At 44.7% G+C, this 18,571-nt stretch overlaps 1 protein-coding gene across 4 annotated transcripts in view; it reads right to left on the bottom strand.

The window, feature by feature from the left end:
• Window positions 1-18,571, bottom strand: part of pou6f2 (POU class 6 homeobox 2) — a 76,803-nt gene that overhangs the window by 19,035 nt on the left and 39,197 nt on the right. For all 4 annotated transcript variants that reach the window (XM_047568451.1, XM_047568450.1, XM_047568453.1 and 1 more), the window contains one exon: window positions 9,944-10,299. In XM_047568451.1, the coding sequence (XP_047424407.1) occupies window positions 9,944-10,299 (356 nt within the window). The remainder of the gene's footprint in view (window positions 1-9,943; window positions 10,300-18,571) is intronic.

The following is an 18,571-nucleotide window of genomic DNA, read 5'->3' as shown; positions in this document are numbered from 1 at the left end:
AAACTGCAGTTTGAGATAATATTTGTCTTTGTAATGCCATAAGATTAAAGGATGTCAGGCATTAGTGGACGATGCATGGTACTCTATATTTCTCAATAAGTGTCATTTTTAGCAATACATTTGCTCTTTTAAATGCCACTGCAGTTTAGTTCAAAAAATGCACCTGCTTTACCAAACTACAATTTGTCCAGAACATCCTCTTAACACTAACATAAAGTGACATAATATAGTCTAATCTGCCGAGGGCCTTTCCTTTTCTGTCGGGGGGTTGAATGTTTTCCCTGTGCGTGCACGGGTTGTTCTGCAGGTGCTCCGGCTTCCCTCCGACAATCCAAAGACACGAGCACGTTAGTTTAATCTAATTCTTAAATTGACTGGACGGTCGTTTGTCTCTATGTGTTAGCTCTGTAGACGGCTTGAAGCAGGCTGGAACGGCTTGGTCTCAGTTAAAGCATTTGATTTTATTAGCCGTACATTTGTCATATTTACCGATACTGAACAAATCTGTTTTATTTCCTCTGCGTTTAATGTCGTCGTACACGACGAGGCAGTGAGCCAGGGGATTAGTGCCTTGCACAGCTGCACTTCAGCCATGGAGCATGGCTTGGTTTAGCTAATCATAATCACAATATATATATACGTACTTATGCTAAATGCAGTTTAACGCGATGGAATAGTATTTATAAAGTACGTTATGCTGCACAACATTTGTCAAAAGATGTTCTTCTTCCGCATCTTCTATTATGTAGCGCCCACTAGTGTTTGGTGGTAAAGAGGTATTTTTAAAACGTAAGATCAGGACAATGCTGCCTCACCACGACATTTTCATACATGTTAACACTTTGCATTTTTTAAAAATGCAACGTAATAATGCACACAACTACGGGATGACTGACAGAGAGGACCTTGATCTGTTGCTATCCGCCAGGAACTGAAACCCAGCACACACGTCCCCCTCCGTCTTTAAAGAAGAAGCAGGAATAAAGGCTACTCCAGCTTCTAGTAGTTTGGGCGAGACAGGCTTTGAATATAAATTACAGACTTAAAGGGTCTTTAAACGCAGCGTTGTGATTGTGAGAGGCGCGGGAGAACCAACACGGTCAGTTAAACAGCGGCTACAGATCAACACACAGATAACGCGATCTGCTCAGACGAGCACACCCGGAGCCTCCCTGAAAATCTGCCGCGCTCGGCGTCATCGCGTGAGCGATTGGGCCGTCGGTCGAGGCTTTCGGTTTTACCTGAAATATTATCATCGGGTTTCGTTTCGATGATAGCCTTATTCAGATGCTATGTTATTCAGTTAAATCTGGGTGAAAAGAGAGCGGGGTTTTACCGCCGCGTCTCCGACACTGGGTAATATGGACGGCGGCTGGAAGGAGAGCCAGGAATAAGGAGAGAGGCGAGGCTGTGTTCAACACCTAAACAGGTGATTTTCCGCCACGGTGACTCCTCTCAACACCTCGGCGGGAGGCACAAAATGACAGACCTGGCCTAGCATTTGTGCTGATTGCATGTGTTGGAGGAGATAAACAGTGATCTTCCTGTTTGTGGAGCCTACATGTTAAGCATTGTGTTTCAATCTTTTGCAAACGGGGAGTCAAGAAGATCTTTGGTGCCACTGGCCTCTCTGGTCAGCCGGGTGAATGTGAAGATAACGCGAATGCTTAAATCTAAAAGCTAAAAGAGCTAAAAATAAATAAATAAATAGAAAAGTTTGATATTTTAAAGTAAAATCAAAGCCGAGAAATGGAGAAGTTTCGCTTTCCATTCCCGTGTTTTGAAGCGGCCAACTTTGACTCCTCCATTATGTCACGTGACATCACTCTGTCACCTCTGACTCGGCGCAACGGCTATCGCTCTCTCCTATCCCAGTTTGATTTAGCCAAATATACAGAGTAACACGGGGATCAGCAGACACAAAATAAAAGTCTCTGGCAGGTATAAAAAAAGAAAAACCTCCGCGAATTGTTAAAAATGCATCTTTTCTCTGTACAGCATGAGGAGGAGGAGGGAGCCCAAACTCCGCCGGGCTGTCCGTCGCCTGCTTGACCACGAGGGTCACCCGGTGCAGCAACCCGTGTAATCTCAGGAATAGAGGGAAAAATAGCGTCCCCCCCCTCCACGTAAAGCGCGGAGAGACCCCTGGAAACTAAAAAATTGTCTGACACAAACTAACCGGAGTTTATTCGTGGTTTTGCTCTTTTCATGTGGCCGTTTTAAACTTAATTGCTTTTTTTTTTTCCCTTTTTTTTCCCAGTCCTGCAACGAACAAAAAAAAAAAGAGCAAAGATAAATGGACAAGTGTGCAGACGCTAGAATAGAAGGAGGGGGCCGGATTCGTCTGGCGGTGTGTAAAACGTATTTTCTGCTCGTCTATAATTCAAGACCACAATTTAACATTTATCTAATCTAAAGAGGAGAGACCACAGAGAATGATTTATGAAATTAGTGGCCAGTAATGATTTTAATTGAAAGTGGTTACATGTAAACCTCTTTTAAATGTGAAGTAAAGGCAGAGTCACGTGCGATGGCGAAGTTTTACTCGTAATCGTTCAGCCTAAACTGCGTCAAAGTGGGGCCCCGCGGGGTAAATTAACAGTCGATATCACTATTGTTTCTCCAGGAGAAGAATGTCTTTTATCTGGAACAACATGGAAGTTTCCCCCTCGTCCGTCTTAAACCCCACATCTCCTCCCTGCTCTTTTCCCACTCCGGAGTGAATGTAATCAGCTGTGACATGAGAAAACACGTTCTGTGTCTGTCAGGACTCTGCTAGCTTTCCTCTGACAGTCCTCCGCCGACTCCCCCCCCTCCTCCTCCCCGAAAACCCCATCTCCCCTGTCTCCCCTTCCTCACATCTGCCGCGCTTATGAACATCAAAATGCCATTAGGCCCTCCAAAACACCTCTCGGTCCCTCGGTTGGCGAGGCCTCGCACTGTGGTCGTGCACTCTGAGCCCCTCGGAGCGCGGACTATTGCTCACCGCTGGGCCTCAGCTCCAGCCGTTGTGAAAAATAAACCCCCCACCCGCCCAAAAAAACAGAGCCGTTCTGGAGGAAAAATATTGGGAAGTGAAAGACGGATAGAACAACTGGGGCAGATAACGCCCGGCAAAATACAATAACGCCGCATCCGGTGACAGCGGGACATTGTAATTGCTGGCGATGGCGGCGGGTGCGGACGTGGAGGCGGCCGGGGCGGCGCGGCGCGGCGGGCGCTAATGGAGTGATGTCATACGAAACGCCGGAGTGACAGCTAGTTAACCGGGGGAGGTTTGGCTGATCAAATAAAAAGCATTAACTCCAGGAAATGGATACGGCGGCCGGCCTCAGAAATGGCCATATCTAATGAGGCGAAATGCAAATGAAGGAGGAGAAGAGTCGTGAAAGCGTTTAAACCAACTATAAAGGGATGATGGAGTGTCGGACAGTGGCCGTCAATCTCCCCACTCATTACCTTCATGTGAAATTAACCGCGGCTCTAATCATTACATAAAATCTGCTCCAGCCCATTTGTTGATAATTGTGAGGCGCGGCGGTTCAGAGTGGGTTCTTTGTCATCAATCACGGCGGCGGTATATTTCCTCTGGTTAGGGGACACTCGGCGAGTAAAAATATAAGTTATACTACAATCCTCTCACGCTATTCCTCTTCCTGAGGAATGATCTATAATATTTAGCTGTTTCCAGATGTATTAAATTTGAAACTACTTGGTGATTAAGTATCTGGAGGAAAGTGCTGACCATTTCAGCTCCTGATGTGACATATTTGGCGCAGTTATTTCTGTACCATACTTCTGCTGGGTTGGAAATCACAGCAGCAACCAGTGTTGCAGTAAATCTCCTGCAGCTCCAGCTACGATTTTGAAGATACCTGGCTTAGTTTGTTTTGTTTTTTTTTCCCTGGCTTGAGTAAAAATGAAAAATTAAATAATTAGAGTCGGGAGACCGCGGAGAAAATACGAAGACGATTGTTTTTGTGCATTAGCGAAGGCTCTTCCTTCAAATATTCAATACGCAATAAAAAACATCTTTCTTGATTCCAGGAGTTTGATTTCAGCCCATTCCTTTTCGTTTCGGTGGAAATGGCATCTCTTTTCACTCCGCTGTTGTTTGACATATAAATATAGCATTTGAATGACTTTAATATCCTCCTAATCAATGTCCAGTGATCTTTTGATGTCCTCAATTCAATATAGGAAGGGTCATCCATGCCGCAGCTTTATAAACACAATAAAGGTAAATGATTACTCTCCACTGTGGTGTCCAAAAATACGGCCAGTAATGAAGAGAAATGGAGGAGTTTGAGGAGGAGGCCTGTCATGTGTCATTGGCCAACTCTAAGCCCTAAGATTAATCACGAGAGAGGGGCTCTGTGGCTAAGATGTGGTCACCCTTGATCGATAAATCCACCACCCTCCCTCCTTTCATCCTGTGTCTGTCTGCTTCACCGTCTCTCCCTCTCTCTCGCTCTCTCTCCTCCTCCCCCCCAAAAAAATATACACTGTTGTTGGCACAAGCTAAATCAGCATAAGTGGAGAGATGAACCGACGAAATGTACGGGCCGCGGCTGTATTGATTGCTCCGGTTTTGACGTCGGCGCTCCCGAGGAGTTGACTCGAGGAAATATACTCTTCTTGCGTTCGACGGAGTTTGTTTGCAAAAAATCTGTCAGCTGCGCATTCCGGCTGGTAATGAAAAATGGCGCGAGATCACCCATCAGTGTATAAAATGAAAAAAAAATAAAGATGCAAAAGACGCGTCACTGGGTTCAGAGGACGGTTTAGAGGAATTTCAATCCGCGCTATACATCGCAGACGTACATATCAAACCCGCGTCTACCGACCGTCGGCTGAAAACTCCGCGGAGAAGAATTTCTGATAATATTCTGCAGGGACCGCAAATGGGACTTTTGGCTTGGTCTATGAGGAGGGCATAATGCAATAACATTGCATTAAAAGGGTCTTTTTACAGCATGGCAGCGCTGCGCAGCTGTATTCCTTGTGTTAGCCCGGTGCTCTGTTTGCGGTCACTAATGGGCATCAAAAATTACAGGCAGTGGAATCGCGCCCCGCGGGGGGACTGGCCTCCTCAGCGGAGCGGAGCACTTAGACGGTGTCTGGGAGGCTGCTGGAGGAGAAAGGGGGGAACTCAATGTCACAGCCCTGCCTCATAATTAAAGAAACCCTATTCCTTATCCACTGTTAGGTGAGCCTTAGCTCGGCGCTCCATCCGAGGGCTCCCCTGTGGGCGTCTAATGCGTGTTGCCCCCAGTGTGCATGTGGGCCGATCAGGGAGCGCTGCCTTTCTGCTGGGCGTCTGAGCTGGAAGCCCTCTGCCCACCTCCAGAGTGATGGGGCCAAGTTTGGAAGAATTGCAGAGCTCGGAAAGCGGTAGGAAATATCAACTTGGTGAGGTCTGAAACCCAAACAAATCCAGAAAGCCATAAAGTGAGTGCAAGGGAGGTTCAGTTTTTTAAAAGTTTCTCAAACGATCCTTCTGAAATATGAGGAATTTAAGTTTCTCCCTGTTTAGAAATTCAAGGCTCATCGTTGCTCCTTAAGTCTGTAGATTTTCTCCCTGCCTAATCCCTCATTTGAAGTAAATAAAAGTAGTAGAGCTGTCATGGTCAGGTTGTTTTCCTCATCTAGCTCCCATGCTTTATAATTATTCATATGAAATGTGCTGCTGTTGATGGGCAACAGTCTTATTTTCTGCTTCAGTCAACAGTGCACATTTGTATTTCTAAATTGTGGAGCGCTTGTTATGTAAGGCAATTTTCTGCCTTCTTAAGAGCCGGATCTCCTGTGCATTAATAAGAGGCCGGGCTGAGCTGCTGGAGAGCTGAGGGCCCCCGTTCATGCTCCAAAACCACCAGCAGCCGTTCAAACACATCGCCTCAAACCACACAACATGTATTAAAAGTTTTATTAGAGATCTGAAAAAAAAAAAACGTGTTACCCTGGATAATGCTTCAATAGATCACGTTTATTTAAATGACTTAAGATGTATAAGATTAAAACACAATGATGCTACATGGACGTAAGTGTAGATTTGATGTTTTCATGTTGAAATGAGTCAGTTTTCCATCGTTTAATCGCTGAATTAATTACATTTTACACGATTTTAGAGAAATGCACCACACCCCGTGGACTCCTCCGTTGAATTCTGAGACGTAAGACAGATAATGGACCCTTAACTTACTTACCGGCTTCACTGGCGAGCCCCAGTACGAGCCACTGGGTCTACATGTGAGCGTGTCATTTTAATTTTGATTTAATATCCCGCAAATCGACGCTGGCCCGTTTCGCTAAATTGAATGAACACGGAGCCGATCTGGAAAAATCAATTAATCGATGCTCAGGGCTCATTTCGTCCACGTGTTAATGTAATGGGAGAGACACCCGCCGCCCGGTTTAAAAAAAAAAAGAAAAAGAAAAAAAAAAAAAAAGAGAGACATTTGGAGCAAATTGGACGGTGGTGATTTTAACAGCGGCTGACATAAGTAAAAGTGCACTGCAGCAGAAAACAGTGACATGAGTGTCTGAAGGGGCCTCAGCTGGAGACAAAAGCTACAGACGTGGGCCCGAGATTTGAGGAGGGACAGTGGAGTGGAGGAGGGGGGACGAGGAGAAGGAGGAGGAGGAGGATGGCAAAGAGGTGAGGAAAGATGGAGAGTGCAGACAGCCAGGCATCTGAAAGGCCGTTGTGGTTGGCAGCAGCTGACCTTGGTGACAATGGGTTTTCACCAGAGGCTTCTAATGAAGGCTGATTGCCCGGGAATAGTGAGGGAGCCAAGGGGTAGGGAGGAGAGCATGGAGGGTGGGAGTGGGGGAAAGAAAGCGAGAGAGAGAGAGAGAGAGAGAGAGAGAGAGAGGAAGGACTGCGGAGAGACTCAGGTAATTGCAGCACTTGTGGGTTGAGGCCCTGCGGTCCTGTGATGTCGGGGTGCAGTTGGGAAGAAGAGAGATGTCTGCGGACGCTTTGGTGGTAAATTGTGGAGCACTGGGATAGGAGGCAGGCCCCTAGGCTGTAATTACCCCTATGAGTGTGCGGATGGAGAGTGGACAGGCCCAGTGTGGGGCTCTGACAGCGATCAAGGGGGCGACTGCGAAGGGGAGAGAGAGACAGACGGCGGTAGTCTGACGGAGGAGGAGGAAGACAGGGCGCCTCCACCTCCGCCGGGGCCCCCAAGAAAAACCAGCCGGCAAGACACTGGACCAAGGTCAGAGGCTATTAGCGAACACACAACACGCTGGTGACAAGACAGCCGTGACCGGAACAGCAGCGCTGCGGACGACACAGTTTCTGGATGAAGAAAGATATAATGTAGGAGAAAAAATGGGGCAATAAAAAGCAAGTAATTAGATCAGAGCTGCGGAGATAGGAGGACGCGGGGGCTCCGCTGGATGGCGCAGCCGGGTCAGGGGCGGCCCGGGCATAAGAACTGGAATAGGAGATTTGATAGGCTGGCCTAAGCTTCCCATTGCCACGGATCAGTATGTACCGCCTCTCCTCTCCCTGCCTGGGCTGATGTAACTCACTGGAGTGGCAAATTACACCAGACCTACAGCTGTAGCCCGACATTATGATTAATTTGATCAGTAATTTCTCCTGTTTTTCATTTTAATCGCCGCGACCATTCTGCTGTGGCAGGTCTTTCAGATCTAATTAAGATCAATTCCGGTGTAACAGACTTGGCGCGCCTTTTACCCCGTCAAATCCCCGAGCTCTCGGGGCGTGGAGAAAACCCGCAGCTCTAATCAATCAACTTCCAGCAAAATCCAGCGGGCTCCCGCAATCAGCACATTAACGCACTTAAGCAAATTTCATAATCTTCCCCCCGTCTATTTGTCATCACCGCGGAGGCTGTTTCGGGGCCGCGTCCGACTGTACTCTGCGCGCCGGCGAGCTGAGGGAGAGTGGGAAGGCGCAGGAAGGTAAAATCCTTTCCCCGTTTAACCAAATGAGCTGCGGTAATCTAAGTTTAGAGGCTCGGCTCAAGGGGGACGCGGTCTGTTGTGGCGCGATTCTCTTTCTAATAAGGATATTAATGAGCCAATTAACGAGTTCTGTCTCGCAAATTAAAAACAAAAGACACCAGGGAGGTAATGAATGCTCAGGAATTCCTCATTATGAGTTTCCGAAGAATATCACACACCTCCCGCGAGAGGAGAATTACAATGGGACATTAATTGGAACATAATGAGTGTTTGTCTCTCCGCAGCTTTGCATCGTATTTTCGGCAAATAGCAGAACGGCTGAGTGGCTCTACTCGTCTGAATAACGACAGCAGGAAACAGGGGGTGTTATCTGTGTAATGCTCATTGTAATATGGTAATTATGACTCCACTTTTCTTTAACAGACCAGTTTTCCTCTGGGCGGAACACGGAGGCATCACAAACGCTCCTCTGCGCCTTCAATTAAAACACACAAAGGGCCGGTCGGCGTGGCAACTTCGGCGAATTAACCTGCTCTGCGATTTGGGGGCCCCGCAAAAAATCAAATCACTGACCCCGGTGGCGGAGGGAGGCGGAGCCGCCGTTTAAATCCTATTGCAGCCTTGAGAGGGTGCTGAGGCCGAGGCCTGTCCTTGAGCGAGCCCCCCCCCCTCGCTCTTTGACAGCCCCAGCGCCGCCGCCGACCCAGACAAACTAAACCTTTTACGGCTATTCTTGTTTCTCCCACACACACACACACACACACACATGCACACACTCGCACGCTCCTCCTTAATCCTATTTGATGAGGCAATATCTTAATGACACCTGATGTGGCCCCTTTGGCCCCCCTCCAAGGAGGTCTGTCCTCAGTCATCATAATCAGCCGCGCCGCTTCTTTTAGAAGACGGGGCTATATAAAGCCGACGCACTTATCGGCGCTGTGAGCTTCTGCTGTTGTCGTGCATCGGAGGAACATGTTCACGGATTCTTGGAAACTTTAACAAGTGGTAGTTTCCCGGCAAATCAAAAGACTATAATAAGTAGAGAGAGAGAGGGAGACTGTGGAGAATCTGACCTTAGCTTAATGCACGAATCTGTATGTTGGTCAGTAGCTCTTGTATCCGCAGACACACCAGACAGTGTGTTTGGAGCGATGTAGCGGCTAGCCTTTGGAGCCCATTAAATCCAAAGGCTGTTTTTCCTGCTGAGTCTCACTAGGCCGTGACAGGGCCGGAGAGGGCTGCAAGGGGAAACAAATAGCCCAACTCATCCTGGCCATAAAGAAGCTTGCACCACAACCCAATAAGGGTCTGACGCTGATGAATGTGACCAGGGACAGAAAGGCGACCCTGGCCAGTCTCCACCAGAAATGAAACCACAGGGATATAAAATAGGTTATTATCGTCACACAGTGACAGGCGGACGGACAGAAGGGCAGAGACGGATGGACGGACAAAGTGACTAAAAAGGAGGTTGAGTAGGAAGAGCAGCAAAGATTAAGGGACTGATTACGACTGGGGAGCCTGAGGACAGATAACTTAAAAATCCCTCCTCCTGAATGTGCGAGCGGGAGGATGAGAGTCGTGGCTTTGAGGTCGGATCTGGTCAAGTGCGTCAGGGCTTTAACGGCGAAATGCATATTGTAACGGCTCCACGTGGACAGAAGAGCCGCAGGCCACTTGATGAAGATGGAGCGCTGACGGAGAATCAGGCACGGTGTCACATAATCAACAATGGCACTATTCAAATGCACGGTTCGACTCTCGAGGTATTTAAAAGGATTACATACGTTTACGTCAAGGCCAGTAACCTGGGATCTTTACAGTTCTTGCAATGTAGATTATTCAATATATTACATGTGAATGGGCGTGAGGCGGCTCGACATGAGCATAGTGAGACTATTATCAAACAAAAATTATATGAATGGTTGTTGGATTTGAAAGAGTCAATCTGCGCGTCTGCTAAAATAGCGAAATACGTCTCGGTTTACGGACTCACCGGCAAAGGCATGGGCGGGGTGACGGGCGAGGGGAGGCTGCGCGCCGGCGACTGGTTGGGCCGGTGCGGCGGGGACTGCTGTGGCTGCCCGGAGGCGGAGGAGCAGGCGGAGCCCGGAGACGGGACGGAGGTCTGCTGCTGGCCGGGTGGGGTCATGTGATGGTGGGACGACAGCTGGTTCTGAGCGTGGGCCTGTTGTTGTTGTTGTTGTTGTTGGTGTTGGTGGTGATGGTGGTGGTGGTGGTGTTGCTGCTGTTGCTGCTGCTGCTGCTGCTGTTGCTGCTGCTGCTGGTGGTGCTGCTGCATCTGTTGGAGCTGCTGCAGGTGCTGGAGCTGGGAGTTCAGTGATGAGGTAGCTGTTGGCGAGAGGACAGCTGTGAAGTTACACGACAGACTCGGGTGGAATTGAGGGACGACTTGTTTCGGGCACACGAACAGGAAGCCCTCGTTACCTGAAAAGTGTTCTAACACCTCAGGTAGGAACGCAAACACATGTGGAGGCTTGGGATGCATAGGGTGAATAGTGAGAGACAGATGTAAATTGCATGGAGTCACAACGGGGTCCACCAGGGTTTTTAGCCCGCGTGAAAGAGTCAGTGAATTTAATTTTGCCAGTTGGAGGACAAAGCTATCAAGCCTGACTGATATAATTGCTCTCTCTGGATCCAAAAGTGGTCATTGTCACTTGGAGACTGACAGAATCTTTGGTTTAATGGCTTGAAATCTCATAAGAAAGAGACATCAATCACAGGAACAGTTCAGAAATAAACCCATTAACTAATTGGATCCAATAATGGCATGCTATTAGAAGCTAATTTCCACATTTAAATGCTTATAAAATTTTATGCTTTAAACTGAGGCTGCAGCCACGACAACCACGATGTGAAATTTAATATAAAATCACGGTGGAAACATGTTGCGAGGCTGCTCCCACCACCACATCGCAGTTACATTCTATGGAAGTTGCCTCGAAAACGTCTGAATGCAGAACCTGGTGGATCTTTTCTAACCACAAACACCCTTTTTGTTTGAATGTCACAACACAGGCAGCAAATAATATCTAATAAAGGTATCAAGCGTAATACTATACGTGGAGAATTGCGTTAAAAAACGAGATCTGAGCTGACCTTCACACCCCCTTTAATAGAACAAAGGACAGACGGAGTTTCCATACAGATACCATGGATTTTTCTGAAACCTGTAAAACCTGTGTGCATTCAGAAAGTTCTTGACAGTATTTTCTTTTTCCTCAAACACAAAGGAAAAATAATAAAAATAAACTTTGCACAGAACATATTCTTCCTTTGACTCGAAGAATAAAAGGATGGAGTCAACAGATGGATGACCATGGTGTGATTGATTTCTGTTGATTGGAGGGGATGAGTAGACACAAGACGGAGTTGACTACTGGATGAAGTGTCTTGATTTCCCTTAATAATTCAACCAGTGATGAAAACCAGGGTTTTTCAATGTTTTTCAGATGAAGGACCCCTTCCTACTTAATGGAGAGATTAAGTAGGGACCCCCTACCTACTATATGTGTTCTATATTAAATTTGGGCTAGCGCTATTATAAATATACAGCATTATTAATATTTCAGCATTCAGTATTAAGCTATTCAAATAATATACACGTTCATATATATATATGTATAAAAAATGTCTAATCAACCAAAGATTTTGCGACCCACCTGCAGTACCTCTGCAGACCTGAAGAACTGCTGAAGAACTATAATATAAACTTAACAGTCAAAAGGGAACTACCAGTTTCTCCTAAGTTAATTAAACAAAGCAAATGTTACTCTCCCTATGACTTATTCACAATAAAAATGTCCGCCGACACGGAAATTCCCAAATTATGAACCCGCATTTCGACACGAATTCTCATCAATTGTTGAAAGAATCCAGGTAAACATCTGCAGGGAAATAAGTGGAGCTCACGCTCACAGCTTACTTTCAAAATGACTCAAAGCACAAAGGGCTGAATAACAAACGCCGGTTCAAAAGAGCGCTTGTGAACATCTATTGATAATGCAGCCCAGCGATTGTGAACACGGCGTAGACAAGCTTGTACACACGCCGAATCAATGCACTTAAATAATTTAAGCGCGCTTGTCTCATAAAAGATGAATAAAACATGAGGAGCAGACATGAGCAGTCTTTGATTAGGGCGGTCACTGCGAGTCCAGGACCGGCAACGGATGAACATTTGATGGAGATCGCGTCTGTCCTCCTCTTTTCCGCGCTCGGCGGCAGCCAAAGGGAGCCGGCATCTCTCGGCCGGTAAACAGTGCACTTTTTTACGTTTCTTCTACCTCCTGACACATTGACACCTCTCTCACACCCCTGCCATGAATTATATATCATCTGTGCAAACAGCGAGAGTCCAATTCTCGCTTGAAATGTTGGCGCAAGTTTGTCGGGGCGAGTGCTCGAGCCCCTGACAGGACCCGGCCCTTTTCCTCTGCTGCTTCGCGGCGACAAAAACGTTGAGCCCCGCTTAAAGACGGAATAAAGCGGGGAACAAAGACGGAGAAAACAAAAGGGGGGCAAAATGAGATTTCTGTCAAAAAATTATCGAAACCAGGGGAAGATCAAAGACGATCGGAGAATTTCCTCCAGCGCCGACCATTACGCCGAGGAACAAGAGGCACAACAAAAGAATATGAGGCAAAAGAAAACAAATACAGAGGGAATATGGAAGAAGCCCCATGTGGCCTTATTATAAGGGCTACACTGCAGGTAACTATATTCTTTAACAGCAGTGCTTTATAAATTCTGTCATCTTGTTAAGACTGTCAGGACCACTGACCCTCCCTTCCCCTCTAACTGGGCAACTGGCATTTTGAAGCTCGTTCTTTTAACCACAGCTGTCTGATTGCTTTGGTTGAGCACATAATCCAAATGGCTTGTCTCGGCTAATTGTTTGCGCTCCTTCCTCCAGCAGACGCAAGGCCGGGGATGAGAGTGGGAGCTTCACTTATGATGGAGAGAGGGCAAAAGGGTGCCAGGATCCTATAGCGCTCATTATATCTCCCACTGTCTCTTTGTTGTGTTTCATATTCACCAGTCCTTGTCTGCTGTGAAGCAAAAGCAGCGCTCCCACTTAGTCACCGCGCCCGAGGGGTGGAAGAGCAAGGGTCTCGCTTTCACTGTTGTCACAACTTGCCTATGTTAATGTTGGTAATGAGGAGCGAGCCAGATCACGCAGCTAAAATGATCAGATGCGAGCTGAGCTGCGGCGTTTTTTTTTTTATTTTTGTTTTATTTTTTCGTGCTCCATTTAACAGCTCTGAAACCGAGAAAGCCTCCAACCTCAGCGCTTTGAGAAACGGTCTGCCATCTCGCTTTCAGATTTTCTTTTGTTTTGGTTTTTTTTTTTTTTTTTCCCTCTCTTTCCACTCTATAGTGTCACAATAGAAATCAACCGTTATCTTTGACTGTCCCGGCCCCGGCGTCTGAAGTACCAGAGGACGAAGCGAGACTGATTGTCAGAGGTCGAAAGGCTAGGTCAAAGCCGGCTCATTCGTCAGACAAAATGCTATTTTTGTTTCCTCTGTGGTTGAGGAGTGGGGTGGGTGGGAGGGTGGAGAGGAGCGGAGAGGAGGAGGAGGGGGGGCTACCCTGCTCTCTCATTACCAGCGCTATCTCAGTAGTCCCTGCCAACCCCCCATTACAGTACACTTTTCTCTCCGGGGTGGATTCGAAGCTCGGATCCTTGTTTTCCTTGTGATGCACAACACCTGCGCTCACAACTATTCTCCACCTTATAGATTATTTGCGTGTGTGCGCGCGCGTGAACAGATGTAGTCAGTGTCGAAGTCCAACGTGTAAAGCTGAATTTTAAGGAATATGCACGACTCTAGTTGGGGCTGCTGGTGATGATTCCTTTGAAATGACACCAAAATAAAAGCATGTCTGTGAAGATTCTCACTTACGCTCACTCACTGTGTATCTAAAAAGAAAGATAAACCAAGGCAATGGAGAGTTTTCTGGAAGATGTTTCACCACTTATCCAAAGGACTTCCTCAGTTCTGCGTGGTTGGACTTTTAGGTTTTTATACGATCATCTGTAGATGGTTCTCACCTGAAACTCACATCAGTAACACTCATCTGGAATTATGCCAAAGCCAGTTGTTCAGGTGAGGACTCAAAAGCCCACCTACACCCAGAGGACAGGGGACACACACTTTTGAGGACGACAATGTCAACATTTCAGCCGGAGAAGCCACATGATCTATGAGAGAAATAAAATAAACCCTCTATGTCGAATCGGAAAACTGTTGTAACATCTGTCCTCCCAAAGGTTTTTCACACTTTGAGTCTGGAAAAGTTTCCAGACAAGTACCACCAATCATGGAAATATAGGACACAGCCCGTGATAATCTGAAATGTTCACGATAAAAAAAAACTAAACTCAAGTCATTTGGAGCTGAGGGAGGTACTTGGATTGGAACAACTTTTCGACAAATAAAAGGCAGTCACGGGTTTTATTTAAACTAAATGTAGCAGCGCGACAAACCTGCATGTGAAGCATAAACCCCTGCAGCTCAAAAACCTTTAGCTCTCAGCTCCCACGTGTCCAGCGTCAGTCGCACGACAAGACGAAGCACCAATGGAGGGAAAGTTAAAAAGTAATTTAAACAATTCGAAAGCCTGGCGTTTGTACGAGGGAAGATGAAAGAAGATTGGGGTGAGGCTTCAGAAGAAAGGACCATGCAGCCTGCCTAGGGCTGCACATCACTGCTGTTTTTTTTCCTCTCAGTTTGATTCACTTCAACGTTTATTCTTTTTAAAATGTTTGGTTTGAAAACCATTTTACTTAATTGTGAAAGAGATCTGCAGCTCTTCTCTGTTGTCATAGCTTTTAAATGCAATCGGCATGCAAAACCAGTATCACAACACTGCATTGAGATTTCTGATAAGACAATCAATCCGACTATTTTACATATCTCTCAAATAAACAACGATTTTAATCAGAAGATCTCATTTTTAAACCTAACTCTACAACTGTTTACTACTTTACTGACGGGGTGAAGGCTGTTCTTATGTTGTACGTGTCAGGTCGACTCCATTATTGAAGAATGTGCTTGGATTCATTAAACCATTGTCATGAAATCGTGTATTGAAGACCTTTTTGATGAACAAAAAATAAAAAATTCAACCTCTCCAATCATCGCATTTGATAATTTAGTGAATAACGAGCATTGATGCCTTTGGACGTATGATTTTTTTTTTAGCATATTATATATTTATATTTAATATTTATATTTAGCAGCATTTTGATGTAAATGGTAGATGTACAGCACACGCACTATAAGTACAATTTCCAAGGAACCTTCATTGAGTTAAAATAATATAATAAAATATGAAAACATGTGTTTCGTAGCTTCTCATCCTGTAACCATCCTCAGAAAAGGCCCTGGCCGAAGCCTGCGTTAAGAGTGACTGCATGTGTCACACTAATCGCATCCACACAAAAAGACTTTGACTATCTTTCATCCCATCAAAGTGCATCCACGCGCTCTCTCCACGTTGCACAAAGTACGGCCAGAAGAAGGCGGAGACGATCGTCTCATGTCGGAGGAATTCCAGATTTCCGGGCATCAGAAGCGAAAGCACAGTTCGCAAACCTTGAAAGGAATCTATCGAATTCAGACAGATGAATAAAACCTAGTAGTGGCTTTTGTGTCAGATCAGTAAGATATGTGTACGTAAGCACACTGCTTTTCTTAAAGACGTGGTTATTGATTCTGAAGTAGCGATGCTGCCGTATATGCCACCGCTTCCATTCAGCTTAAGTACATCATTCATGTAGCAGACAGAAAGGGTTTCACCCAACAGCTGCTGAATGTCTCCAGCCTTGTTTACGGTGAGGTGTAAATTAAGAGCTAATCAGAAGCTGCGGAGGAGCCCGTCAGCAGCTGATGAAGTCGTCCAGCGTCGCCCGCCTCGCATTTTTAGGAACTGCTCTCATCTAAACACATCTGTCATTCTTTGAGAAGAGAGAGGGACAAACAAGCTCCCCCATTACCGCTCCGCCTCACGTTCCACTAGGGGAGTCCATAAACCACTGTCTCAATTGCCTTTTCAGTGAGTCACACTGATAATTACTCCACTGGAGGTAAGGAGATTTAGACTCTGTGAGATCTGGTAATTATGAAGGTGGTCAAAGGAAGGTCATTTTTTACTGAGCGGATTAGATCGGAGCGCGCACACTGATGAAGTGGATCTTACGCTCTCATTTCCTTTTAGCGCAGTGGCTCAATTTTAGTCACACTTATAACACCTATTCATGTTCTAAGACTGATTATTTTCATTAATGAAAGATTTTTTTTTTTCTTTAATTAAGGTGAGATGCATTAGGCAAATACAGTTTTTTCATCTACTAACCAATTTTGAGATTTTTTGCTATTATGCTTCATTACATGTCTTTTATCAAACTAGTTTTAAAAAAAAATTAACAAAATGCACATTTAGGTGTTAATTTCACTAAATTTTGTCCGTGTTACGCCTCTAATTTGCTCCTAAATTGGCTAAAAGTCAGCTTTCTAAGCCGGCTCCTAGCACTATGAGCCTTGTCAATACCCCGGCATATGAGGTACCGTTGTGAAGCTCCTTTTCTCCTGCAGAAGGCTGTCGGGTCCAAATATGGTCATATCCTTTGTATTGGCAGCCAATGGTGCAAGTAGAAAGGCTGATCCCAAGCTAAACTTGAACTCTCATTGGTTGGTGTCGATTTCTGTGCTCTTTATCTGTGAGGGACATTTAAAAATGCTGTTAAGTCTTCTCTAAGACGAAAACTACAGCTCAAATTAGCAAGAACAGTCAAAGAAAAGATACACAAAGGAGAGTAGAGGGGAAATCAGATTCATCTGAGTTTATCCAGCCTGTGAATTGTCTTTGGTAAAAGGAGATGAAGATGGAGATGATGCTAAATACTTGAATGAAGTCTGATATTTTGATATTTTATGTTGATATGATTTTATGATATGTTTTGCTTTACAAGGATTTGAGTAGATTTGGTTTTGATACACAATGGTTTCCAATAAAAATGTACTTGATTTTGAAAGGTAAAACTTTAAAGGCTGTTTTCTCAAAATTAGTTTTTCTACATACTCTGAGCCAGAAATCTCCACTTCGGTAGCGCACACATACCAAACCTTCCAGATGTATTCATAACTACATTCTGCAGGTATTTACAAAGGAGATTTTTCATTTAGCATTCAGAGACTGATTTATATAACATTTTACTTCTAAAAACATGGCAAAACTATTTTGTTTTTGTACTGTTGACAGTATTTTGTGATTGTGTTGGAGTGATAAACAGAGATATACAAAATTCCCCGTGTAAATACCTAGAAATCTAATATGTTAACAAAATAAAACAAGAATTTTGAACCCCACTTTAGCCATAATTCAGATTTCTGTTCTGGAAACATATGCAAATTAGTGCTTATTTAAGTAGATAACTCCTCATTTGCATATTCAAATATAAGAGTGATACTGATTAGTTAAAAATAATTTTACCCTATCCACCTGTAATATCTCTCCTTAATTGTTTAGCATCTACGTTAATGATTTCTTACGACTTGTAGAAAGGCATAGCTGGGAGCAGCCATCCTGATTTCATAAGTTATGTCTCAATTGATAAAACTTGATAGTGCTACCGCCAATCAGAGCAATACATTACGTAATTTTTGCCTAATGCGTCACAACACATGCATTAATTGCTCTTAAGTGTTCACCGTTCAAGTTATTTCACTGTCAGTATATTTTACAAGACATGAAATGAGGCTGATATTTAGTTGTGAACCAAATCAACTCAGTGGTGCTCAGCAGCGTGTTTCTTATCTGTCCATCACTGCGTAAAGCCCAGCCAAGTGATTTCATTGGCCTGGCAGATCTTCGCTTAACATAATGTATTTTGAACGGAGCGAGTCCAGACAATAATTCCTGTCATTTTCAGCTTTTTGCAGCTCATCAATTTACAGAATTATAAGGGGTTTTAGAAAAATAATCTTGAAACCTATGTGGACTAACAAAGGTAGTACTCATATCGCAATAAGTGGCTCTTGTGATTGCTTTAATATAACAGCATATAGAGAATTATAGTATATTATTACTGGGATTGTCAAAATTAATGCTATAATAATGAGTTAATGGACATTTCTTAAAATGCCACTAGCAGAGTGCCAGACCATGCTGGATAGTTTACAACATAGATGAAGTACCTTTTCTGGATTTTCACATGAGTACAGTCCTATGCTGATAAAAAGAAAAAAGGAAGAAAAAAATCCCTTTCACGTAAATTTAGAACAGATTTGCGATTAATCGCACATTAACTATGGGCGATCATACGATTAATCGCAATTAAATATTCAACTGACAGCCCTAATTGTTACTAACTCATTACTGTGAACAGTGCTAGCATTAGGTACATTTAGGTACTTTACTGTATGTACTATTTTTAAATAATTTTTTTTACTCTGGGAAGTTACTGCAGCTGATTCACATGATTCAATATTTCCCTTAAAAATACAGAGGCAAAAAGCACAAAGTAGCATGAAATTACATTTAGACTTGAGTAAATGTGACTTTCCAACACTGCTCGTCATTCAGCTTTAAT

Source organism: Mugil cephalus, chromosome 18 (assembly GCF_022458985.1).
Source record: "Mugil cephalus isolate CIBA_MC_2020 chromosome 18, CIBA_Mcephalus_1.1, whole genome shotgun sequence".
In the NCBI taxonomy this organism is placed as follows: domain Eukaryota; kingdom Metazoa; phylum Chordata; class Actinopteri; order Mugiliformes; family Mugilidae; genus Mugil; species Mugil cephalus.
The sequence above is the reverse complement of the archived record's forward strand: the minus strand, read 5'-3'. Positions and strand labels throughout refer to the sequence as shown.